Source organism: Psittacula echo, assembly GCF_963264785.1.
Source record: "Psittacula echo genome assembly, chromosome: 8".
Taxonomy (NCBI): Eukaryota; Metazoa; Chordata; class Aves; order Psittaciformes; family Psittacidae; genus Psittacula; species Psittacula echo.
Window position 1 is genome coordinate 7,065,771 of NC_137744.1, and position 27,669 is coordinate 7,093,439.

The 27,669-nt window shown below is 40.8% G+C and overlaps 2 protein-coding genes across 6 annotated transcripts in view; one reads left to right on the forward strand and one right to left on the reverse strand.

Moving 5' to 3' along the window:
* Positions 1-15,736, reverse strand: part of AMMECR1 (AMMECR nuclear protein 1) — a gene marked incomplete at its 5' end in the record, with an annotated part of 101,324 nt that extends 85,588 nt beyond the window's left edge. The window contains one exon of the mRNA XM_080624611.1: positions 15,565-15,736. Coding sequence (XP_080480737.1) covers positions 15,565-15,736 — 172 coding nt within the window. The remainder of the gene's footprint in view (positions 1-15,564) is intronic.
* Positions 1-27,669, forward strand: part of PAK3 (p21 (RAC1) activated kinase 3) — a 247,338-nt gene that overhangs the window by 9,987 nt on the left and 209,682 nt on the right. The window lies entirely within an intron of this gene.

The window sequence follows — 27,669 nt, forward strand, 5'->3', positions numbered from 1 at the left end:
AGCAGAAGGGTCTCAAAGGTTGCCTTGTCTGCCAGACAGAGAGGGAAGTAAGAGATGCCGAGAGCAAAGTTCAGAGAACAACACAGAGGACTTGCAGAGGAGGAAAGGGTGGATAAGGAAAATTCTGTTCTTTGAACTACCTGCATCAAGGACACAAACAGAAAAGGGATCAGAAGTAGATTAAATGAAGATTGTTCCAAGTGCTGTCAGCACCTAAGGAGATGCAGAATTCTTGTTTCCCCAAATTTTACATATACGAACTTGATAGCCCTTATGGAGGTGGAGTGAAGAAGACTGGGGATTTTCTGTGTGAATTCTACTCCATGGGCAGCCTTCCTTGGTTATCCAAGAAACAGAGAAATAACGCCATATGTGACTTCTGTATTCCTCTTCCCGGTACAGAGGTAAGGGGATGTGTGAAAGACCTCGTGTGCATATAGATTTTAAAGTCAAATTGCTACCACGTGTTCCCAAGTTCCCTTCTCCTCAGCAGCAGCCCAGGCTCTAACACAGCTGTGTTGCCATCAGTTGTGTTGTCATGCTGATATAAGGAGGAAAAGAAGCCATGTCAAATGTGATCATAGTTGTCTTTCACCCAGAGGTCTGAAGCTGCAGACCACCATGAGGTGGACTCCCTGACCTGAGCTAGGCTGCGTGCTCAAGAAAAAGAGCAGTAAAAACCAAAAGATGCAGAGTAGGGAGGAGGTAAAGAGGGAAAGGTCTGAGGATTAGGGTTTCAGGATTGTGAAGGGTGAGGGCCATGCTGGACAGTCATGAAAAAGGTCATGAATATTGAAAATATATTAACCAAACCAGAATTCTGTTCCATAGTAGTACACTTTTCCAGTCCTACTTACTTAATTGTCACTACGGGGAAAAATAAACCCAAATATCAGAAAAGCCATTTGTGCTATACAAAGTTCAGAAACTGTTAAATGAAGATAAAATTATTTCTTTCTGCTTTGGGACAAGAAGCACCAGATAAGATTTAGGAGTTGCAGAGCTGCCAGTGGAAGGACATGATTTATACAGTGCTTTTAATTTTAAAAGTCTGTTGGCACTATCTGATTTGGCTTCTGACTTGCTCTGGGTGAATAGAGTGAGCTGATTCTTCAGAGGGAGGTGAAAAGTACCCAGACCTAATTGTGTATTAGGGAAACTTGTTGGGCATCAGGGGGACTAACTCCTTCCTGAGTCCTGGGAATTGCCGGCTGAAGTATGTGGTTTGGTTACAACGATTGCCTTAATGCAGAGTTTCAATTCTTATGGGTCCCATGAGGACAATGCAGGAAACCTGTTTTGTCTGCAGCATATGAACTGAGTGCTATGAACTGTTGTATTCGTATATTCATAGATTCCAAGACCAAGGGGATAATGGTAGCCATTTTGCTAAGATACCCTACTTGCACCTTTTTTCCCCCGAAAGATAAATGAAATTTGGAGGTTGGTTTGGTTGGTTGGTTTTTTTTTGGCAAAGCTGATACATTACGAGTGCATTTCTTATGAAACTTTTGAAGTTTCTATTTGAAAGCATTTAACATGTGTTGGAAAGATAGTTGCTTGCCTATACAGCATTTAATATTACAATGTACTTAGGATTGTCAATATTTGAGGTAATGGGTATTGTAGAGAAGTGCACAAGAGAAATGCTGTGAGAGCTCTCGAGCTGATGGCAATGGAAAATGTACTTTTTACTTATGACAATCGGATGGCTTTATCTTAGTATAACCACTTAGAAGTTAGGACATCAAAAGGCAGCCCGCTTTAAACATGTTAGGTAAGTCACTAAAGTCAAATGTCACATCATTTTTTGTCATCTGTGTCCCTACCATATGCTCCCTCAGCAAGGCCACTGCTGGTCATATCCAACATCAGCATGCAAAACATTATCACGAGAAGCATTATCAGGTAGTTTTCTGTTCATTAGCAACACATTAGATCGCAGGTAGGTTATTCAAGTGTTTGCTTTTCATTTGCTAGGTAAACCAGGGTGGCCTGTTCCATCACACTCATGTGGAAGAAGGGAATCCACTCCACAAAGCTTGTAGAAAGCTGTAAGTTACTTTTGACAAAAGTAACTTTTTTTTTTGTCTGTTACTTCAGACAGCTGTGGTTACTAAGATTCTTTTTGCAAAGCAATTAGGAAAGAAAAAGTGGTAGAAAGGAATTAATACTTGGAATGGGTGAGTTACGAACAAGAGAGTTAAGGGAGCAGCCATCTCTTGAGGCAGAATTCATACAAGATTTACTTTATTTTTTTAAAGAAAACAGGTACAACTGTGGTGAGTTTTGAATAATTAGGATTAAAGTCGTGGCTTCAGAATATGCTTACAGTAAGACAAGTCTGAGTCTGAATCACCTCAATTTGTGAGATGTTGTCTTGCAGCAGATAGCAAAACATGTTTGTTCTAAATCTTATGAAACAATAATTATAGTAAGTAAAGGCAATTGGCAGTGATTGAAATACTAATAATACACTGCATTTCAAGTGTTTGTTTAAAGTGACCTCAGCCTGTTATTTTACTGCTAGAGAACCAACCTCTCTCAAATTGCATTTGTCTACCACTGAAATGCTCCGATAGGATCCACCACCCAAATTAAGGCTAATTGCTAATAATTTATTCACCAGGAGGTTTGTAGTATCAGCTTTGTTTATGGAAAATGGAGATTAAAAAGTAGTTCTCTTTGTTGCAAACTGCTGTGCAAATATCATCTGGTCTTATTAGATGTCATTATCTCATAGGAATGAGATGAGAGTTCTCTCATAACAGGAAAAAAGATAACCAAGTGTAATATAGGTCTGAAAAAATGTTTGGGTTTTAGTTGGCAGAACGGTTCATGTGTTAAATCTATAATATATGTTATACTCTTCCTGTTCTACTTCCAAGTAATGTTACCATAAAAAATCATGCCAAGAAAGGAATAAAGCTTTTGAGTGTAGTATGTACGTACCACGTAGTTAGCAGAAAACATGTACAGCTTTCTTTTTATAATGTTTTTATTTTTTCATTACCCCATCTTATGTCCCAGTGCTTTTTGCTGCTCTGATTCAAAATGTCGAGCGCTTAGAGATAGGCTTATTAGGAAAACATATATATCCACTGCGTCTCTACATTGTATTAAAGAATGTAAAATCACATCTTGCCTCTCATGAAGATGTGCTGTCTGAAATTTCAAAGGGATTAAATTATGTGAGGTGCTCTAAAAGCTATTCCTTTAGCCACTATTTTGATAATTATAACATATCTCACTGTTCTCAGTTGTATTTGTTTCAAAGGATGGAGGGGCTCTTAAAATAAGTGGTATTTTGACTTAGAAAATTGAACAGAAGATAAAGAGCCCCTCATCATAAAGTTCAAGCTACTTGATGGCCTCTTTCTGTAACTCCTTCCTTTTCCAGAGTGTTGTCCTTTCTCAGTTCTAGGGAACACACAATATGCTACCCATAGCCAACAGAGAAGACGAGCAGAATCCAATTAGTTCCTTATCCTCTGTAATTTAGGAACTCTATTCCCTAGATGATTAAAATTCAGCTATATTCATCATTACACTTATTAACATAGAAATGCATTTAAATGTCTTATTTATGCACTTGCATGTCACTGCTTGTTCACCAGTACTGCAGGAAAATGTAGTTTTCTGTTAGTTTATAATGAGTTTGTTCTTGCTGCAAGCACTGGAAATGCAGTGCAATGATTGTACTTCCAAACTGCAAGAGAGTGTAGAAGTCCGAGTCATTTATTTGTTTTAGTGGGCTGCTTGGAAACATTGCTCCATTTTTTAATTCTAGCAGCTATTAACTGCTTAAGGAAAAGCATGAAAATGAAATGCAGAGCTTTAATGGTTTAGATCATGTTCTTTCAGGCAACTGAATACATAGAATCATTTTAGGTTGGAAAGGACTTAAGATAATCAAGAGTTAACCCAACACTGTCAAGTCCACCACTAACCTATCTCCCCAAGCACTACATCTAAATACATGCCTCTCCATGTTCGAAACTCAGTAAATACACTGCTTTTCTTCAAAGAAAAAAACTTTGAGGAAATAGCCGTTCCTCTTCTAGAGGTAATTTCACACTTGTGAGGTTTTGTTTGTGTTTTCCTGCTGTAACTCTGCAGAGATGATTGGGTAGGGTTTTATCCAAGGATTTCCATGATCACTGTGCCAGGACAGGTGTGGAACGGTAGATGCAAGAGGTAAACCCAACAGTCACCTTCCTCAGGCAATCTACAAGCCAAGTCTGGCTTGTACTGCCTGAGCTGTGCAAACTGGGTAGATATGGCACAGGGTGCCCAGGGAAACTGCGGCTGCCCCATCCCTGGCAGTGTTCAAAGCAAGCTGCTCTAGTGGCAGGTGTCCGTGCCCGTGGCAGGGGATGGGAACTGGATGAGCTTTAAGTCCCTTTAACCCAAAGCATTCTGTGATTCAGTGTGTAGCTGAGCAGAGCCCAGCTCCTGGGTGGTTTGGCCAGGAAAACCTTTCCTGCAGAGGACTACGTGAAGGGCTGCAGAAGGGCAGAGCTCCGCCTGCTGTTGCATTGCCTTTATTTTCAAACACTGTCAGGGTCCGGTATAAAGCAGCGCTGCGTGGACTTTGCTGCGTAACTTGTAGTTGACTGGAGAGAGAAAAATAATTCCTGAAATAAATCAGCTTCATCCTGCTTCAGAACAGAGCTGTGATCCCTTCTCCTGGGTGTTCTTCCCTCCTTAGAGAAGTTCACTTTCCAGCCTTCTCATTCTAGAAAATGTTTAATGAGGGACTCTGCCAGGGAGAGCAGAGCTGCTGCTGCACAGAGACACAGGCAGTATCAGCTGGGACACGGCGGCAGGAAACGGAAAGGTGTTTGAGAAAGGCTCTTGGATATTTCGTTTCCCAAGATCGTATGGCCAGAATATTCCTTGCCTTTGTGAATGGAGCTGGACAAAAATTCTGAATGATTATTAAGTTCCTGGAATAACAGAGGTTTGAAGGACTGGGGCTGTTTGTGAGACTAGTTTGAACTGAACAAATAGCTTCAAGTGAAATAATAAGAAAAATAGGGAAACGTTGTCTCAGGTTTTTAAAGGAAATATTTTAATACACTTAAAATGAAGTGTTTCATCTGTTGAAACCAAAATGCCATTTTCCACTTTAAAATGAATCTATATAAAAAAATTGTAAAATATGGGGGGTTTAAAATGGCATGAAGCATTTTCTTTTGAATTCAATGTACATTTCAGGTTTACCCCAGATTGAAATTACTAAGTTTGTATTTTGTAAGAAAAAACCATTCTGCCTGAGCTTTATGGGAACTGAGGTTTGTGCTCGCTTTTTCCTGGCTTCTGTGTTTTGTTACTGAGCTGGGGAAATCTTCACTTGCTCAGCTCTAGTTAGGGAATGTTCTTTAGACACTGGCCTGACAGTTTTCAGGTGACTTGTGAAAAGCCATTTGCTCACAGCCACGTTGGTGTGTAAAGGTGTAGTTCCTCCCTCGTGCTGTGCCAGCGTTAGACCTTGAGCTTTGCTGTATACTCTGCCTGTGCCACACTCCTGTTCTTCAGGATGAAAATGTGGTGTGCAAGGATTTGTGATTTTAGCTGGCTCCACAGGGAAAGAAGGATCACTTAGTTCTGATGGGATTGTGGGATACCTACCTAATGTACTATTAGCTCAATATACACTGAGTAAGGGAGACCTTACACTCGCAGATCTTTCATTTATATTCCATGTTCCTATTCTTCTCTTTTATGTTCCTTGTTCTCATGTCAGCCACCAGTTCACTTCAGATAAATGCAACATTTAAAATGTTCATCTAAAGTTACAGAGCAGAAGATGGGAGCTCCAGATGCCCAGTCAGACTCTATTTCTCAAGTTGATCTGGGCAAAGGCTGAATCTTCAGATCTGGTGTTCTTCTCCCATTATTTGCATTGACCCTATGTGGCTGACTTGGAAGGATCCTTAAGGACTTCAAAAGGTGTTTTGCTCAGTCATCATCATCACCTTAATGCTGTGGACCTTTGGAAGCTCAGAAAGCTACTACAGTTTCCAAGAAAGGCTTAGCAGACCTTTCGTAAGGGAAGTAGATAATGAAATCAAATGCTGCACGTCTCATTCAGAACGCCACTTGTGCATGTACGTGACTACAGATTTGTGTGTAGGATTCCTGTCTCTCCTATGGTAGTTGTTTGGGAGTTGGGGGTTTTTTTGGGTGTGTGTTGGGGGGTTTTTATGTATTTTAAGGAAAAGTTGGACAAGTGTCTAAAATCTTCAGCAAGAGGCTGACATACAGACAGTAAGAAACTATTACTAAGAGCTGGCCTTTGTAAGCAAAACAGCTAATGGGAGTTTGCAGTCAGAAGAGACAAAAATGGGCAAAAAGAGAGAGGAAGGGAGCGCTGTCAGTGCAGTTTTAGAGCTGGAGAAGGGGCCAAGCCTTGATTCAGTGAAGGATGCAGGCAGAACCTGATGTTCAGCATTTCCAAATGTGTACATTTCACCACACTCTGTTTGATCCTGGCAATGCTTTATGCCTACGCAGCGCTAATTTTAACTGCTCTGATTTTTATTTTTATTTTACTATCAAAGAGAGGGGCTTCTCTTCACATTGATTGCTTAAATACAGCAGAGCATCTCCATTCTCTGCACAACAGCAGACTGTCAGGTTTTGCATAGGTACGTGGGGTTTTCTTCTCTCAAATTGTACTGCCACTGCTCACTGCACACATCCAGCAGGGAGCAGCAGGAAGGAACAGATTGACACACGCTGACTGGATGTGGGGACTTTTCAGTGCAAAATAACAGGATTATTGTAGTGCATCAATGTGAGAGTCTTAGCCTGGAAGGGATATTTCATTGACATTGAAAACAGAAACAGTGTAATGGATCTTAAAATTGGCTGCCCTGCTTCTGGATGCCCGTGCTGTTCAGTGTTCATGTGAAACCGCCTGTGCAGAGTAATGAGGTGAGACCTTTTCTCAGCAGTGTAACCTTTAAGACAAGTTCTAGTAGTCAAGCAGGAAATCAGAAAAATGGTACATTCAAGCTGCTTGTCTTTGTCCAGTGCTTATGGTAGGAGTTTGAATTCAAGGGTACGGACTGTGTAGTTTTAGTCCTCATGTATGCCTTGACACACTCTAGTGGCTAAACTTTGTAGTGCCATTGAGGCAGTGGAGCCCCGGCGGTTGCGTTTCATTTTCATGCGAAACAGTAGAGTGGATGAAAATTGAGGTAATCATTATTGAAAGTAAGCTAACAGTTCCGAAACTACTGCTCAAGTCCTGTTCTTCTGTAAAACTTGTGTTTCTTTTTATGTTTTAATACCTAAATTACTGATTCAGGCATTTCACTTGTTCAACATCTGTAGTTTTGAGTAGCACACCCTGACCTGAGTCACTGATGTATGTCCACAGTATTCATGCAGTATATCAAAGTCAATAAACATCACCTATCCACAAGTCCTAGGTGTTTATCCTTTACTGTTAATGGATGCATGTCTTGGGCAACCTCATCTTTTTAACCAACCATCATTAAATAGTAAATCAATAACCACATTAAAAAAAAAGTATTTATAGCTAAGCTGTAAAATCAGTGGTTTTGCTTATTGAACTAATCATAAATGATTCACTGTCTTGCCTTCTCAGAAGACATAATGGAGCACTTGGCTGCCTTATTTCTCTCTCCATTTTTCCCTTCATAGAGCTTCTCTTGTAGCAAAATCCCTCAGATGATATGGTAAAGTGTCTAAAGATATGCTTTATCATCACAGCAATCATAAAGATAGCCCAGCCTGTGGTGAAGTGTTTTCTCCAGGATCAAGAACTTTCTGTTGCAATACGTTTGGTTTGGCTGTGGGCTGCTGTTGATCCTCTACTCATTGCTGTTGCATTGGGTTGCAGAAGGGTGGAGTAACTTTTTGTGTTTTACTGCGGTTCACCCACTAACATGACTAAAGTCTTTCACTGAGCACAACTCAAAATCTCCCTTCTTCAGGAAATTTTGCTGTTTTGAAACTCTCATTTGGTTGCATCACAATGGAAACAAAGTCACCATTCCCACAAACCAAAAAAGTAGAAACATTTCATTCCGATTTAATGTGTGAATTTATTGTTGTTGCTTACACAACCCAAGCAGATTGCACGTATCTAAGGCTCTGCCTGCTCCTTCTTCTTTGTTATTCTCTATTTTAGGCACTCTTTCTATACTTTCTTTAGCTTAACATGACAACATGCTAAATCTGTCTGCTAGGCAGGATCATGGTGAGGGGCTCTATGTACCCAAATTTCCCATTATCTTTCATTCTCTTTTAGCTAAGAATTTGTGCCTTTTATCATTACATTTGAGCCATTGCCATGACATGGTGTGTTAGACTCAATTTTGCTCAGCCATTAAGCAACTTCTGACTCTTGCTTTCTGCTTATCTGGATATAGATAATTTCAACTGGCCTTTGCTGCTTTGCCTCTGAAGCTCTTTAATTCTATTATTTGAAGAAGTTTTCTCTTTCTATGGGTAAGTTACTCCAGTAACAGGAAATCTGAATCTTCTGTCTAAATGCAAATACTTCCATGAAAATACGACTTTCCCCCAACTCTCTGGAGATGTTTTGGATTTGAGAGTGAGTAGTTTTTAGGCTGGTGCAATTCATTCCTAAATATTGGAAAGATGCTGGCCGACGATTAGGGTTGAGGTGAACAAGTAAATCTCTCATTGAAGGCAATGGGAATACTGCCAGTTTATACTGGGAATGAATTAGACCAGGGTTTTTTCGCATCCTCATTTGAACTGTCATCCTAAAATGGCATTGTCAGACTAGATACATCATAAATTTGTAGTTACATCATAATAGTTATGTAATTATTAGATTATATGATCAGATCAGCTTTAGAGTGGGCTTTGGAACAGCATTTCCCATTCTGTGGCAGTTGGGGTATCTGGAGATCCGTGCCTCTGGATATCGGAGCTGAGAGGGCTAACTTTGGGGAGCAACTCACTGCTCAGTGAGTTAAGGCAACTCTGTTCAATGTATGTCTCATATATCCCAGGATTACAAATATTCCTTTACATTACTGGCTGTTCATTTTTGATCTAGGCCCAAATCCAAGTCATAAGGAAAAATAAGAAAATGATGGGTGAGTGGAAGTTTCAATGACTTGTATCTAATGAGGCTTGTTGGCCTCATGTCTGGCCTTTGTAAAGCTGCAGCATGGAGATTATCTCTTGGCATTTACTGATGCAATAATCAGTGTTGAACTATTCAACTTCTGATAATTAATGTGCTTGATTTGTCTTTGCGTTTTAAACTAATGTCAGCTCACTCTATAATTTATTTTTGCCTCCACTTTATGCCCCCATTATAAATGAATAAACATTTGTGTATGGTATGCCTTAAAAGTCCCCTCAGGAGCTTCCTTGATGGGAGGGGTCTTTCTCTCTTTAGGACAGAAAGGATCAGACTTGGAGCAGAGAAGTTATGATCTAGAGAAGGCTAAAAGGTAGGAATTGTTTCAGTGGACAACATCAAGTAAATCTCAGTTGCCTTTGGGCAAGTTGTCTCAGCTACCCTGAGGATTTACATCCTCTGGTGCAGTCAAACGAAGATGACTGTCTTGCACTCAGAGCCAGTTTGTATCCCAAAATAATGTAGTTCTTTTCACTGCCAGTTTATTAATGGAGATCAGTCGACAGATTCTTCCATCTGGTATTCCTAGACCACACTTTGCAGCGCAGATTTTGCTAACTATGTTATTTGTTATTTCTTTGCACAGTGAGAAATTAAGCTTTCTTCTTTCTACCCTTGCCCTGGATGGTGAAGAGCTTTTTTAAAACATCATCAAATAAAGATATTTTGGGCTGTGAGACTTTAAGCTTTGTTATGTGGCTGTGGTTCCATCCTTTTACTTCAAGGTACTATTCCTAGGAGGCTTAATTTGGAAGTTTTAAGTAGTTCCTCTTTCTGTTGAAACAGTTTAGTTGCCTTCATGTGAAAGGCAAGTTTATGTTAAAATTCATGAAATATATTGTAGAAGTACAGAAGGATTATAAGGGAAGTCAGTGTATTGCAATCTAAAAATTCTGTGAAGTGGCCCATTTATGTGTCCCATGACTGTAAAGTCACTGGATAGACAAACACATTATGCAGATAGAGAACCGGAGACAGAGGTTATGTGGTGCCCAAGGCCATTCAGTGAGTCAAAGCTGAGCCAGGGTGAAGTTCCCATTTTAGTGTGCCTATTAATAACACCAGCACAGACAAACTCTATGAAAGAACTAAATGTGGGGGCTGTGTGGTGTCAGCATGGTCTGCAAGGCTGAATATCATTTGTTTCAATCTGACTCTAAAGTGGTGAAGTTATTAGATATAAATATGATTAGATCAATGTCTTATGTGAAGGGCCTCTCATATTAATGGTAATAATCTCTTTCCTCTTCCCCAGCTGAGGCCTTTTGTTTTTCCTTTGCACACAGAGAAATGATTCATTTCAACCCTTTTACACCTTCAGGTTTTGAGTACAGCCGAATACTGTGTCTGGCATCAAGAACAACATAGTCACATCATGATTGATTTAGGGATAAATGTGAGACAGTGTTGATGACAGCCACTTCTAGATGCCTTTGCTAATGATTCTCCTTATGATTGCTGGCCTGACCATGATATGAAGTCAAGTCAATCAAGAATCAGCAAGATTAAAGAAGGGTTGACAGGTTTGATGGGAAAGGTTAAGGAGTCTATTGCAGCTGTGGTTTAACTGGAGCCAGTGTGTAGAAGGCCAAAAGACAGTATCTGTCTTGCAGACTACGAAGCATGGTCACTGGAATTCATGAAATGTTAATGGCAATGGGTTGTTTCCCCAACAAGTTTTAAGAAAAATTATTGAGTGATTCAAGTCAGTCTTTCTATAGGTAACATATGAAAGCATCCAGCTTACCTGTTTCAACAATTTTACTTACTTTTTGGCAAAAAAGTAGATATTTTAAATGCCTGAAGTCTGCTTTTTTCATCCAATCGATTTACTTCTTTTCAGTGCAGGTAAGGTAAAATTACCCAGTGATTGCAGTTGATCTGTTTCTTGTAGCCGTGGTTTTATGTATCCTCAGACATAGAATCCTAGAATAGTTAGGGTTGGAAAGGACCTTAAGATCATCCAGTTCCAATCCCCCTGCCATCGACAGGGACACCGCATTCTAAACCATGTCATCTTTAAGTAGATCTCTGATATGTTGTATTCCCTGTTGCTGCTGGGAGAGCTCACTGACTTAGAATCTCAAGATAATTTAAATACTTGAATATTACGGAATTTGAAGTGTCTGATGCCAGTTTTGGGGATGGAATTTCAGTCATTAATTTTGCAAGGACATCTGCCAGAAGTTAGTCTGAAAAGAGCAGCCATCCATTTCTAAAGGTTGATTGCAACAGAAACGCTGATTTCTGTTGAAAACAACTTAGAACCTTGTCTTTATTGACACCACCACCTGTGAAAAGACCTCTGAAGTACGCAAACATACTGTAATCTCTATGGCAGTTGTGGAATCTACATGGGAACTGAGTTATGGTATTCTGACATGGTTTTGACAAAAATTTTAGCCTTGGTGCTGAGGTCTGTTGCTTTGGTGTCAAACAAACAGGTCAGTCCGGATCTATACTGTTGTATCTGTCTCTCATCCATGTGGCATTCAGTTTCATTTTCTTTGGGGCAGAAAGGAATTAGGTCTCACGCTCTGTCTTTCCCTCCCTCCACAGTGAGGGCAGCCTGTTGGACTGCCAGGTCAACTTGGGTTTTGAGCAAAAGAGGAAAAATCTTAACATGAAAATACCTTTTTGATACTTGTTTACACCTGAAATACTTTCAGTATACCCTAACCTGTGCTGCCTCGTAACAGAGCTCCTGAGTTCTTCAGAATATCAACACGAACCAAGTTTGCTCCATTCAGTCTTCTCTAACTCAAAGTGCTAATTTTGTTCTTGTGTCTGAAAGAGGCTGATGTTATCACATCAATGTTATCTTAGTCTTTGTAGAGATACAAGTGATGTCAACAGGAGCAACATCTGCTAGAATAAATTGTAGCACCTATCCGTTCATTTATGCTTTACATCCAGGAGATGATTCTTATCTCACCTTTATTAATGTATGACAGTGACGTAGAAAACAGTCCTGAAGCCATTAGTGTTGCAGCAACTTGCAAAAATATAACAGTGCCTTTGGCAATTGATCCTGCTCCATCTTACAAAAAGAGATAGTTAGGTTTCTTGCTCCTATCTCACTGCTTCAGTGTGTTCTGTAGTTCTAGTTGCGGTGTTTGATTTGTATCTGTTTGTTCTTGGGCCAACATTATCATACATCTTAAATAATTAATTTCTCTGATGGTATCTTTACTAATAGCAGTCATCTCCCTGGCTGTTGTTATGAGAAGTATGGATTTTTTTGTATTGTGAGTGACAAGAACTATACAATATTCCAAACAGGGTCTCACCCATACCTGTAGGATGCCATCATTGCTATACTGTCTCTATTGTCTTTATCTTTAGTGTCGTACTGTAAAATGGATTAGTCTTTTTCTCAGCTGTATCACATTGGGTGGAAGCAGCTATGCGTTGCTTGTCTACCTTTGTCTTCCCACACTCCTCCCAGGATGTCCTGGTACACCTCCATTCCTGTCAAGCCAAGCCAGTGCCTACCTCCTCACACTCAGGCCTGCAGCTTGCCATTCACTGCTGTTCTGTCATTTGCTTATTTGTGCCTCCGATGAGCCTTAAATTTCTACTACATTTCCTCTTATTTCTGTTACTCTGTGATATTCCTCCTCCTATTTGATGCTGGCTCTCAACATACTGCCAGCAAAATTTGTCTGTTTGTTGCTTCAGAGGTGAGGAGAGTAGAACTGGCCAATTGCCATGGCTGTGCCCATGCACAGTAACTTACTTACTGTAACTTCAGAGTGTATCTGAGGATGTCATTAAAATCGGGGGACCTACTTCTGTGATTGTTCAACTGAAGGAGTAATTGTGGGGTTGACTCATGTTCTAACTCCAGAGCAAGTTCTACTCTAAGTCAGCATGAGTTCCACTTTAGCCATTGCCCTTATTGATATCCATTAGCCCTTTATATATAGCTGTCTCTAGTCAAGGACCATCAAGTGTGAGTTATGGAGTGCCTGGCATCATAGCTGCTGCTGAATAATAAATTAGTACATTTATAGAGTCAGTTTTTCTTTAGTATCTTGTGTGTGGCTGGGTTAATGTATATTCACAAAAACAACAAGAAGAAAGTGTATTAACATAGCATGGGTGTATCCTCAGCTGGGAACATGTGGACAGTTGCTAATCCCCATGGTCTGTATTCCTCCTCTAGCCAAGATGTGGTTTTCAGCTTCCAGAAGCTCCTATATGCAACAGTTTGGTTTAAGAATAAAAAGTTAAATAGCCTTGATGACATCTGCTTTTTCATTATTCAGATTGTTTCATTTCTGCACATATTGTGAAACAACATGCATTGTCTTTCTAATAATTGTCATCAATGGCACAATTTAGTATGACGTTTTCTGAAAGGAGCCCAAGCAAGCACCACTTGAATGGTACCACTGAGCTGTACAGGTATATCAGTGGAGTGAGTTTTCTCTCACTCAGTTCCCAGAACATGCAGTTCTGCACAGACCTGTCCTGTCAGTATAACTTCCTTTAATCCATTTCCATTCATGCTGAGAGTAACTTCTTTTGAGAGAGAGCAATCTGGGGTCTAGATTTACATGCATCTTACCTAGTGTCATGTAACCTGTCTAATGGCGTATCGGTTCCTCTGTTAACAGTGAACAGTCACATGCTTGGCTAACTTTAAGTAAAACACATCCAGCTATAATTCCTTTCTTCCTATAGTCTCTGGGAAATGTGTTGGGTCTCAAGATTTGCAGCAAGCTGAGTGCTAACCTTTGGGATGGAGTATAGAATGAAGTTTAGGATTAAAGGTTTGATTTCTGTTTCATCCGGCTAATTTAGCATCAGTGGAAGTGAGGCAGAGATTCACCACTGAAGCGGGGCTCAGAGATTGGTTTTGCATTCAGAAGCAACATAGACAGTGGCAAAGAAATTGTCGAGAGGCTTTCAGAAGCAAACCCACCACTTTCAGAGCCTAATCCTAAATCTGTCGATAGCAGTTGAAGTTTCCTCTTACTGCTCCTACTGCTCTGAGTTGCAAGTCATTCTATCTTGCATGGCTTTCCTTTCTTTCCTTTCTTTGCATATCAACCTCAGAACTTTTCCTATACTGAAAATTAAGCCTTAAAGACCTTCAGATCACTCGTGCACATACGGCATTTCATCCCAGTTTTCTAAAGCACTCCAGAAACGTTTGCAAGCTAGAAAATGAATACGAAATTCTCCCACATTGAAAAGCTGAAAGATGAAGTTTAGTAAGTTCCTAAAATACTCTTTCAAAGACTGTGGTAACTTTTGTTTCTGCTGCAGTCTGTAATGTCTAAGCATTTTGATACGAAATATTAGGGGCTACCGCTGTACAGTATGCTCTTGTCTGTTCTGGCAGCAGACACAGGTAGATTTTATTGCTTATTCTATCTAAAGGCTTGCCTAGCGCTAGCACAAAGTGAGGCTTTCTAAACACTCTCCTAACAGAACAACAAACACAGAGTTGCAGTCAGATAGTTGGGTGATGCACATTAAGCCCTCAGGGGAATTCTCTGCAATCATCGTATTACTGAACATGAAAGGATAAGACATAAGGTAATTCCAGTTTCTGTAAAAAGCCTGAAGTACAGGGAAGGACCAAAAGAAGCTCTTTTCCACTTTCTGTCACCAGAGATTCCCAGGATTTGGTTTGTACATTCATTAGACATGAACTGTGTTTGTCTTCCTGCAGTAGTATGTATAAGTAATATATCCCTGAGGATGTTCAACAATTCTTACAATAAAACAGTATGTCCTATGAAACTGGAATGTCACTGTCTTTGCAGAGCTTACTGGGTGAGCATATAGAAAACTGCATGATAAAACCTATTCATTTTCAGTACAGCTCGCTCTGCTGCATTGGTTTTGTGCTGTATATTTCTTTGTAGTGTCAGCGCACTGCTATGTGGCAGCTTAGAGGTATTATAGCAAAGCTGGCACACCAGCCCAGAGAGCTCTGTGTATCAGAGTAAATCAGCACTAGCAGGTCTTTTTTATAATGCTTCCATCTACTGTACATACCCCCATTCCCTGGTTTATTTGCTGAGCTAAAGAATAAGAATAACAATATACCTAAAATAGGGAGGATCAGGCAGTAGAAATATCCAGTTTCAATCAGGTTTACAAATTACAGATCTCCAAAAGATGCTAAAATGTAAGGAAAAAAACCCAACCCCTGGAACTGATCAAAATTAGTGGCAGTCATTGATTTCTAGAACACACAAAGAGAATGGTGAGTATAAATTTGTTACTTACAAGTGCTGAGGATTTTAGGGAATGAAAATGGAGACCAGGAGCTGGAGACTGCCTGCCATGCCAGCAGTGTTGATTTGGAAGCGATGGACACAAATAAACATTCAGCAAAGCTTAAAAAGCTGTGATGCAAGGCTAGCCAAAAGTGTCCATGTCCTTACCGTGCTGTGGCTGGCAGGCAATCCGTGTCTGGGAGCCTTCGGTCCCTCTAATCAGGCTCCAGGGATTTTGTTTGCAAGAGAGATTGTCCTTTAAGTGATCAGTGCAGGAAAACAGAGAAATAAAGAGAAATGAGCAAATTGTACAAGGCAAATAGCTGCAGGTCTTTAGCATGCTCCCTGCGTTTTCCTGAGCTGCATCTGCAGTAGAGAAAATATCCCAAAAATAGCTCAGGCTGCCAATGACTTGCTGAAACCTGAGAAAGAATTGCTGAATTTAAAGATCTGGGTTGCTGTGGGTGTATGATTAAAGTGAGAAATTGCTGGCAGGAAGAACCTAGGATGAAACCACATGCTTAAGGAGTAACTTGTGAGTTCACTGGTATCAGAACATGAGCTGACCTCTGATTTCCCCCTCCTCCAGCCAATGCCAGTTAACCCTTAAGAGTTCAGCGTGGAAGAAAGTTCTGCAAGAGCAGGAAGAGGAAATATGACCAAAAAAAGTTCTTTTCCACTGCCATGTTTGGGATGCAGTGACAATATTTTATGGAGTGAGCTTTTCCCTAAATTTCAAAGCAGCTGGGCAAGGTGATGTTTTGCAGAGGTCTTGGAAACTGTTCTGACTTCTGGAAAGCCCAGCCTTGTGTAGGGTATATGTTACATACCCCTTTTAAGCTGTTTGTGAAAGGGAACTCGTCAGGTTTTAAGGAAGGATAACACAACACGTGAGGAAATATTCTCACTTAAGGACAAAATATCAGGAATTGCCAGAATATTTGGCACAGCCTTGGAGGACACTTATGTTTATACTGTGCCCATAACACTTTGCGGTAGCTTGAGGACTGCTCCAGGTTGCTCTGGTCTGTAAGTGTCCCCTATGGATTCGCTGTGCTTACACAGATCACTAGAGCATAGCATACTTTAGCCCAGTCCTCAGCTTGCTGTCTGACACTTTTTACTTCCCTGATTTAGGAGCAAACAAGAAGCAGTTGGCACAAAGTTGGTACATTGGCTTGACATCAGTTAAGTTTCCCAAGTAGCACCAAAAACAATCCTTAGTAACCTATTTAGGACAGTATTAAAGCTGCAAAGCATGGACTAAGAGCTAGTCCCCAGTTTTCTTTGTATTACCACTGAAAAGGGAAAAAGCTTCAGTACTTTTAACTGGGTTAGATTCAAGCCACATGGGACTGGGTTATGAGAGGCTGCTGCTTTGGAGAGCAATTGCGCATCTGTGACAGGAGCTGGATATTGCCCTTACTTCAGAATGTGCTTCTGTTTTAACATCATTTTTTCAAGGTATGCCAGACAAAAATGATACCGTAGGGAGAGCAAACTACTTGATGTGCTTCAGCCATGGTTGGGTGTGATCACTTGGTCATTCTGATAGGACTGTCCACTTTCTGTGGTGAAGCTGTACTTCTGTAAGACTATCTGAGGATTTTATCTTGCAGAGCTGTGTGTGTAAATGTATTTACTATATACCAGTTGCTGTAGTTTCACACAGAGTGACATTCCGTGGGGCTAAGGACCTAAGCATTTGTCCTATGAAAATAAACAGGCGTTTAGGTTGCGCATGTTCAAGGGCAGCTGAAGATGTGTCACTATGAGCTTCCCTTTTGCTGATGCTTTGGAGAAAAAGGCCCATTGTCAGGTCTTCTGGTCTATCTACAGTTCTAACTGTTCTGATCCTAAGTGTTGTTCTAGGAGCTAGAACAGTAGACAATCCCTGAGGTAGGCTGATCATTTGATTTGTATTTACACCCCAGCCAGCACTTTCTGAAGTGCTTCTCCTGACCAAAAGGAAATTTAGAGTATTACAAATTATGGCCGAAATAATTGTGACTGTTGTTGCAGCATTCACACTCAGACAAAAGGCAGTAAGCACTTCTGTAGATTTGGCATTGTTTATATGTTATCAATTTCATGGTGACCTCAAGCAGTCTGATCACTAATCTCCAAAAAACTCCTAATGCACACCTCTGTTCCTGTCTTTGAAGCACCAAGTGATAACAGAAAAGACTGTAGACACCTTTTTTTGTAAGTTAATAAAACCTAAAGCCAGTAATCATGACAGTTAGTGGGTAATTCATCATGTATGGTACACTGCTAGTGATATATGAGCGCAAGATTATCATTAGAGGCTAGTGTCTGTGTGTTAGCAGATGAAGCATGCATTAAAAAATGAGAGGTTTTTTCTCCACAAATGAGGTCATTAATTCAAACACTCTTTTTGTCTTTCCTTGTTATGAAGAGGTTGCTAATGCAACACAATAAAGCAGTGCCCTGTCTCAAACAATTGGGAACTTAGTATTCTGAACCATTCTCTCTTTGTTCTGTTCTCTCTTTGTTGCATTTCAATAGTACTGAGAGTCTAGATCATAAATTATATATATGAGATAATGCACTTTTTTGTATTTTTTTAACTTATGTGTAACATAGGGCAAAAGTGAAAAGAAAAGAGCATGCCAGAATTGTGAGCAGAGAACAGATGGGTGGTTTGGCATGGAAACAAAGATGTTAGTGTACAGTCATCGTTCTTATAGCAAAGCACTAACACTTATGGTGCCTATCAAATAGATGTATGGAGAAAGTACATCTTCCACTAAGCATCATGCCTTATATCATGATACCTCTAAATTATCTAATGTGCTCCCGAGAGCTAAATGTTTGAATGCTCTTGTTCTTCTTCAGGCATTTCTTTAATATCATATGACTCAACTTTTGCCTGAGCACTCAGTGTAAGCGCAGTATTGGCTTTCATCTTTGATTTCCCTGGACAAAAGGGGAGAAGTACCCAAAACTGGTGCTATCCCACCAGGGCTGACTTAGCTGGGTAGCCTATAAATAGTTTGCCATCGTGCACATCAGGATTTGGATTTCAGCATCCAGTAATGTTTGAGAATCCTTGTTTGTAGGTGTTGGTTGATCTGGAGAAACAAAGTCCTATCCCTACCAGTGCAGTCAAGTCACTAATGTGGCTGCAAATGAGAATTCCATTACAGAAACTTGTTCAGCAGAATAAACTGGGAATGCAGGTGAATGTTTTACACACTTCACTGGGCAGGATGCCACCAGCTTTTCTTCCTGGAAAGTCTCTTGTTCAGGGAGCTCTTTGGATCAGAACTTCAAAATAATGTCTTGCTGTCGTGGTTTAAACCCTGTCGTCAAGTTAGCCACGCAGTCCACTCCCCCCCTGCCCTTTCTTCCCCCCTTCCTCAGCTCCCGGAGGGATGGGGAGGAGAATGGAAAGAATGTAACTCCCATGGGTTGAGATAAGAGCAGTCCAGTAACTAAAGTATAACACAAACCACTGCTGCTACCACCAATAATAATAATGATAAGGGAAATAACAAAGAAAGAGAATACAATACCACCCATCGAAAAACAGCCCGATCGAGCAATGAGCCAGCCCTTCCAGGTAACTCCCAGTTACATCCCAGGCATGACGTGCTGTGGTATGGAATACCTCTTCGGCTAGTTTGGGTCAGGTGTCCTGTCCCTGCTTCCTCCCGGCTTCCCCTCCTCCCTGGCAGAGCATGAGACTCACAAAGTCCTTGGTCAGACTAAACATTATTGAGCAACAACTAAAAACATCGGTGTTATCAGTGCTGTTCCCAGGCTGAAAGTCAAAAACACAGCACTGAACCAGCTACTAGGAAGGAGAAAAAGTGACTGCTACTGCTGAACCCAGGACACTGGCACATGTAGATCACTGAGGTAGGAACATTTCCAGTGGATTGACAGATAATGATCTTTCTGGGACAATGCCAGAGTTGGTACAAAAATGACAGTTTGCGTTATGGTGACTGTGACCGTGATTTGGAGCAAACAGCCTCAAATGCCAGCCCTGGTAAGACCAGTGGGTAAAGAAAGAGCACAGTACCTCACACTGCAATATGAAAACGCTAAGGGTGAGCTTACCTGAAGTAACTTGGGGTTACGAAAAAAGCCCAAACCTCATGGGAGATCTTTCTGAAGTCAAAGCAAGCTGATCATTAAATTAATATAATACCTTGGCTAATTGGTTTGAGAAAATCCCTGGTTTAATATCGTGAGGCATCATTGACTAAATCTTGGTCCCATTGAAATCAATAGGATTGATCAATAGGAGTTAAAAAACTCCCGGTTTTTGCTATGTTATCACCAAATCAACAGCCAAATATTTTTACCGAAGCTTAATAATGTGGGGTTAAACTGGATTTATTGAATAAAAACAACTTGAAGTTCCTTGAGGTCTTTAAACGTTTTCCCCCATTTTGTTTAAGGTATTAAATCAACCTTCTTCTGTGCTGCCTTTCGTGTAATATGTCCCTAGATGCTTTGCTTGGTATTAAGTGACAAGTCAAAACAGTAGTTTGGAAAATGCCAATCTAAAAGCCTGAAGATTAGGTCCACTGGATCTTAGGCTATCTGTTGCTTAGTGTTATATGCTAAATAACTTCTGTTGGAATGCCAGGGGTTCTCTGAGTGTGCATTATTTTTAATATGGACATTTTTTGCCTTCTTCTGTGTCTTCAGAGGCATCACTGGTGTCCAGAGCATATCATAAGTGTTAGTGCCTTGAAGAATGCGTCTAGCTGGATTGTTTTGACTTGAAGGGTCTAGGTTTGATAGGAAAAGGCATCCTGAGGCTAATGGCCTTGACTACTGCAACTGCCTTTTTCCTGTTCCAGTACAGCGGTCCGTGCTCTTTATCTAGTGTGCAGAACTGTGCAAAATACCTCATTATATGGCAGGAACCCAGAAAGCTCCTTCCTGCACCTCACAACTGATTCACACGGGCTCGCTTCAATACATGTCTCTCATTCTAGCTATAGCTAATGGGGCTGAGACACTTGCTGTTACCTACCAGAAGCTCTCCACTCTTATTTTCTCTTCTATTTGTTGCCTTTCTGCCTTGCTGTCTGGGACATTCTCCTTTGTGATAAAAACTCACTTTTAACCCCCATCTCCTTGCCAAGAGGAGTGTTGCCCTGTATTTTGGCTTTCTTCTTTAGTTGGAAACCTGTTGTTAGGATGGGTAAGTGTCATACTGTGGAACTACAGGAAAGATGCCAGTATAATAGGAGCTGTTTGTAAAATGGATTTTCTTCTCCAGAGGACTGACCGGAAGATTTTGTGAGATCCCTGTAAAGGTTCTATAACAATCAGTGAAAAAGCAAATAAAGCCCCCAAAACCAGAGGAAGGGCACAACCCTGCCCTCCCTCTGGGCATTGAGATTCTCATCAGTTGCCACTGCAGATTCCACAATGCTTTTGGTACTATTACAGAAAGTCTAACTCTGTGCTGTGCTTTGTTTGATTCATGACTAGTTGCAGAGATTTCCTCTGGTGTTCCTCACATGAGACATAAAGCATTATCAATCACCTCAGCAATGTCTGGGAGCAGGGTATGTCAAGGATATAGTTTGCTTCCCTGAGTTTATAATGGCACATCTTACTGTATTCCTTGCCCTAAGGTACTAATTTGATACATTCTGGATTTGCTTAGCCTGAGCATTGCAGGTTCATTTTTGGGAATTTAATATAGTAAGAAATTGCTATTAACAACCACCAAACCCACTATTATTCCCATGCTATGGAGCATTTGATTTGGCCTTACAATAGTATAAACTAGGATACTTCAAAGCAATTGGCTCCTGGGCTCACATCTCCATTACCGGAAGTTTTACTCCAGATGTTGGGGAAAACAGTCAGCAAGAAGGTCCTGGTTCAGCACTGTACAGCTGTCAATCCAAATAATTGTTTCTAACCTAACATTTCAGATGAGTGTAGAAGTTGAGTTAGATTAACTGGCATATCCTTCTGTGAGATGAGCTTCACAGTGACAAAAAGGAAAGGTACTTCATCTCATAGCTGTGATTAGCCCGTTTCTACATGCATGGACTCCTGTGAAAAGAGTTTGGGCTTTATTGTTGGACTCCATTTATTCTGAAGTGTACAAATCCGGAAAGGTTCCTTTGAAAACCAGCTGCAGCCTGCAGCCCATCCGTGTCATTCTGTCCAATATGTTCACAGTGAGGAAGATTTGCTGTTGCAGTTGCTGCACTGCCTTTCCCTTCTCTGATCATTATTATCTGTCTCCAGAGCAGTGATTCTGTTTAAGATGGCTTTGAGGTTCCTCTTGTTTAAACATACTTTTATATCTCTGCTGCCTGCAGTCAGACTATCTAAATATCCTGGGAAAGTGTGCATAACCAAATAGTATCACGTTAGTCCTTTGAGGTGGGATACTGGTTTTATAACGGAGAAGAAATGGAGTAGAGAAGTTAAATGACTTGTCAAGAGCTGCTCAGGAAGAATATATCAGGATCCTGACTGGAGCCCAAGCATGTGGGTTTTTTCAGTCTATAGCTGATTTGTGGTGCATTTGGATGTTGGGAAAATTTGGAAGTGTCCAAAACCAGATTAAAAAATGCAGACAAAGAGGAATAAAGAGAAATAAAATGCAATGTCAGGAAGCTTTCACAGTGTGTACCGTCATCCCAGCATTACACATTGCCTTAGCGACTTGTTGCTACCTTTTCTGTCCCTCAGGGCTATTTGATCTGCTTTCTCCATGGCAGTAGTATTTTTATCAGCTTACGGTGTTTTTAGTATGAGTGAAGATGTCAAACATCTTCTGTGGCTACATGTACTCCTGAAGTTTTGTATTTCCTGGTTTAGATAGTACTTTCTATAGGAAACATTGTGTTCATTAATATCTTGAATCAGGAAAGCACTGAAGCATGCCAGTAAGTTTGCATTGCAGTAGAATTGTTTTTAACCGTTCTTTGATTAAGTGTAATTTTCATATCTGAGGCACTTCAGTACTATTCTGAGGTACCTTCAGTACTGGGGCTTTCTCCTCTTCCCCTACATATACTAACTTTGGATTTCCAGAGGCAAGATTTTGCAATAGCTGAATCAGAGGTCTAACCGGGTAAGATAGTTCTTCCATTCGTGTCCGAAGAGCCTGCCAGTTCCAACACCACGTTATCTGATGTGTAAACTGGACAGCAGGGCTCCGTAAAATCATTCTTTTCCTTCAACAGTTTAATCCCTTGGTTTTTTCTCAAGAAGAATTCTCCTGGCTACAATAGGAATTTAGCCTGAGGCCTGTAGAATCCTACCCAAGATGTAACCGCACTGTTTGACAGTATTGGTTATAACACATAGAAAAGTTATCCAGTGTGAATCCCTGGTGGATCCAGTCCTGACCTTTCAGCAAGTTGGGTGCGGTCAAGAAGCTGAACAGTTCAGAAAGTGTTGTTGTTAACATTAAGGGAAATAATTGGATGGTATTTTAAGCCTGTCCCATTGATTAATTCAAAAGAGAAACCCCAAAGTAATATTTAAAAGCAGTTGCACATAATCGGCCTCGAAGACTGTGCTACAGGATTCCTGTGTTATGGCTAATGGAAAAGAGTATTTGCTTGGATGAATAGAAGTGGAGGTTTTAATCTACTGATTTGTTCCATGTAACGCATTTTTCCACTACTGCACCATGCTTCTCAGTGGTGTCACTTAGAAACCCCTCCCAAGGTTTAAGTTTATGGGGAAAAGGTTAGTGGAAACGCTTTGAATTTAATGTGAAGCTCTCAGCAGATGCAAAGCAGCAGATTACTGTAAAATGAAATTTCAGTTGTCCCTGAGGCACATACATTGCCATGGCTTTGCCCTTTGTATGTCTATTTAATGTTTGATAATCGAAGATCAAGTTTGCTGTCCTGTTGAGGCAATACAAAAAGCCTCCTCAAATGCACAACCGCTAGATTTTCTAGTGCAAATGTGCTGTTCCTGGTAGTGATGCCCCATCTGCTTGGGCTGCGTATAAAAGACGTTGAAGGGGGGAAGAAGGACACGTAGGTTGGTGTGGCCATCCTGAATCCCCAGCCTATGTGTGCTGCACCCTGTGGGGGTCTAATTAAGCTGGGAGAGAAGCAGGGAATCAAGTGCATCTTGCTTATGTCTTCCTCTCAATGTTTCCTCAGCACAACTGAATTCACATGACAGCAGTGATCTTTTGTTAGGTCTTTAGGGAGTATACTGTGTAAAATACAAGTTTCTTTGCCTTTTGAAGTATGTTTCTGTTGATGTCTTACCTTTCCTTTGCTATGACTTTCCAATCTGCATCATTCCAAAGGCCAGTTTGGTCTTGCAAGTAGCTAAAGAGGGTCCCTTAGCCCAGTGGCTGCCAGCAGCTCACCTTCCTTGTTTTGGCAGCACTTCTGATGCATTCCCTGACATGGGGCTTTCTTTTTCTTTCTTGTTTTAAACAGAAAACTTGTGTTTATTTATTTTTTGTAAACATGGAAGCCATTTAATCAGAATATTTAATTATGTTTCCCTCCAGTTTAGGTCTGGAGCCAGTTTGGGTTTGTTTTAATTTGAACAAGATTTTCTAAATGAAGCCTTTTCTTCAGTGGCTTTCAACTCAATTACAGATCAAAATCTTAACTTCTGTTCAGGGCAGGCATTCAGAGAAGTCTGTAAGTCTGTCTGCAGCTCACACTGACTCCAGTGGTGCTCTTCAGGGCGCTATAGTGATGAGCATGTACCTCAATGCCTTCCTAGCCCCAGCCTGAGTATCAGCCCAGGGCTCGGGAATTCAAATGTGTCAAAGAAACAAAATTATCTCTAATTATTTTATAACTGCCCTTAAAATTATTGATTTACTTTCTAATTTCAATGAGTATGTATATTATTGGCATCTTAATTCCCATGTGGATTGAGTTAGCAGCTGAGAGTGATTACAAGTTACAGGGGGAACATGTCAACAGGCAGAATGGGTCAGGATGGGTCAGACCCCGTGAGTGTTACCTAGTGTGGTTGGGTTTATAGTTCCAGCCTTGAACTGGGATGTGCTTTGTACATGTAGGACTAGGAAAGCCAGGAAGATATTACCTATGTCTTTGGAAGCATGTAGAGCTTTAGTTCACTGGCACCAGTCTGTTTCTTATAGGGCAACTTGCACTGAGTAAGCAAAGGGCTGGAGCCAGGTTCCCAGATAATACAATGTCTAATGGAGCAAAATTAGTCAGGTGTGTATATATATATGTCTTTATAAAGCAGGAGCTGTCTCCAGATGTTTAACTTTCAGCCTCACAAGCAAGTACCCAATTTTGATGTTTCTCTTGAGCTAGGAGAAACACGACCAGCGTAGAAAATTTACCGAATAAGAGCTTTAAAATGCAGTTTAAAGCACAGATGTGGTGAGCAACGTACCCGTGTTCTGAGGAAAGCCGGCACGAACCTTGTGCGCGGCTTTCAGTTGCTAGAGGGCAGCATTGCCTAAACTACGAGTCTGGCACCTTTAGGGCTGTCAGCATCTCACTGAGTTTAACTGTGGTACTCTGAAGGATACCAGTGGTTTCTCAGTTCTGTGATCAGGGTTTAATTAAAAAAGCTATTTCTGCTCAGATTGCTGACTCTGCCATGTTAACATTCACGTATCTGCACTTCCCCGGTTTCTTTTTGGCTCATCATAAATGCTCAAGAGACAGTTGCCTTGCTCACTATTCTTGCAACAGCTAACACAAATAAAGAAATTAGGAGATCTGAGGAATATTTTCCTAATGTATTTTATTTTCCACCTGAGAATCATATACAATTAATTTATTTTCCTGCTCCCCCAGTAGATGGCATTGGCAAAATATTGATGTATTGGCCCCTGAGCAGAGAACAGTAAGGCATAAAGTTTGTGATGAATTATTTCTTAGTTATGGGTGTTGCTTTGCATCCTGTCTCAGAAGGGTGTGCCTCTGCTTTATGTGGCTCCTCTTTGGCTATTCCTTGTTTTCCCAATGCAATGCTTGCTGTACATGCACTTTAACACTGAGTATAGAATCAGTTTTGTTGACAGTCCTCATAAACAATAAAGCACTAGAACAATACTTACAATAAATTTCATTTCAAATGCTTGTACAACCCAATTTTCAATTATAGACAATTATAAAGTGGAACGATTTGAAATTCCTTTAGTTTCACTCAGATTATTGAGCTTTTTATGGCTAGATAGAACTTTTTGTGGCATAGAAGGGTCATGGTTTTCAGTTGACAAGAATTCAGCATAAGAAAACCAGTCCTTTCAAATATGGCAACTGATTTGGGGATGCTGGATGGGACATCTTTATCAGGCATCTGTAAACGAATAACACCTCCAAATTGGGAGCTCCTTGTGAATATTTAACTATAGTTGCTCTGGATACTGCTGCTTTCGGCCTCCTGTGGAGATTTATTTTGGTGGTTGTTCATTTTACACATTTCACAGAAATAGGCAGCAGCATCTGCGGGGTTGCCCTGAGCTCTCCTCAGCTCTCGGGCCCGCTCCCTGTGTCTGGGAGGGGCTGGACTTCACATTCCAGCCCCGACCCTGACCGTGCACTTTGCACTGAGAAGCTGTCGGCGAGCTGGATGTGGAACTGGATGTGAGCGATTGCTTTGCAGAGTTTATTTTGCCAGACAAGCCACACTTCATGGGAGAATCCTCCCTGTCTTTGTAGGGAAACTTTACTTGGAAACTGGTGTGAATCTAAGGGAAGATACCAACAGTAACATCGGTCACAAAGTTTCTTCCATGTTCTCCCCGATGCTATCCCTGCAACTCTTAAGCTCTAATGAAGCCCTTTAAGATCTGTGAGGCCAGGGTTATTTCTTTAAATTCCTCTGCTGCTTGCTGGCCTTGCTGGCCCCCTTTTTCCTTAGAGCCTGATGTTCAGGTAGCGTTTCTTTCCTGCATGGTCAAAGATGGTTCCTCACCCTACCTGGCTGCCCCCCCCCTCCATCCCCTGTACCTGCTTTGTATTCCTGAGTGTAGAAAGGAGAAACCTGTCAGAGAAGAGCTGAGACATAAGGTCCTCTCTAAATGTGATGACTGATATTATACAGGTGTAGTAGATACTGAATGAATGTCACTACTTAGGCATAGTAGATATTGAAGCTGATGCTAATTTCTTGGACTCAGATAAAAAAAAAGTATTTAACCATTTTAAATTAAGTTACAAACCCAAGACCACCTTCTAAAGAAGTGCAAAATAGCATCGTACTGTTGAAATCAATGGGATGAACTGGTTTACACCAGCAACAAATGTGCTCCAACTGGCCTCTTGTGTTTTGCCAGTCATGCCTGCTAATAAAAATAACAGCTTGTAATTTCAAAAGTCTTGGTTTTAGAAAGCTGAATTAAGGAATTAGTCTGTATTTAATGAAATGATGGGATGGATGGAAAGTCAGAAGTTCAGTAGGTGTCAAAGCTTTGACAGTTTATTTGCTGAAAGACCAATGAACCCCACAGGAATCAGAATCTACTGACACCCACTATGGACAGTCCCAGCGAAGGAGCCATGGGACTGGTTCTGTCCATCCTGCAGCTGAGGTTCTGAGACAATCACCTGAGCCTCTCCTCCCACCTGCGGCAGCTCCTTCTACACCCAACAGCAGCCCTTCCATTTCCTACAGTGGGAGCTCAAACAGGTTTTTGGTACCTCCCACTTCTCGCTGGCTGGAATAACCTTCCCTAGGGAAGGTCACCCCATCACTGTCTGTTATGTGGTGTCTTCCTCTTCTCCCCCGTACCTGCCATAAACCAACTTATGTTGGCAAGAGAGTTCTGGAGGAAGTACCACACGGTTCTAATGTCCAATATGTTTCTGCAGGGGTAAGCAGCAGACTTCAGTCTCTACAGGCTAGCAGTCTGCTTCCTTTCACCAGTGATACAATCAGTTCATTTTTTAACTCTCTGCCTTTATTTGCAGGCTCTCGGTATGAAATTTCGTTTGGTTGTTTGTCTAGTTTTTAGTTTCACAACTAAAGAACAAAAAACACTTTTAGACCTTCTTTTAAAAACCTTCCCTTTTTTTTTTTGACTTCTGGGAAGTAAAAAGCAGCCAAAGACACACAGTACTGAATAAGTCCAATTATACTGCATTCTTGTGGTTGAGTAAGACACAGAGCAACTAAAACAAACTAACATAAACAGGGAAAGCCAAATTAAATACTTACATTTGTATAGTGCAAGAGGATCCTGGGCTCAGGAATGTAATTCAATCTTTATTTATTTTTTAAGTAGGCAGTGCATAAAATAGTTGGGGATCTTTGCAATGTAACTCGAAGGTAGCAGAATAC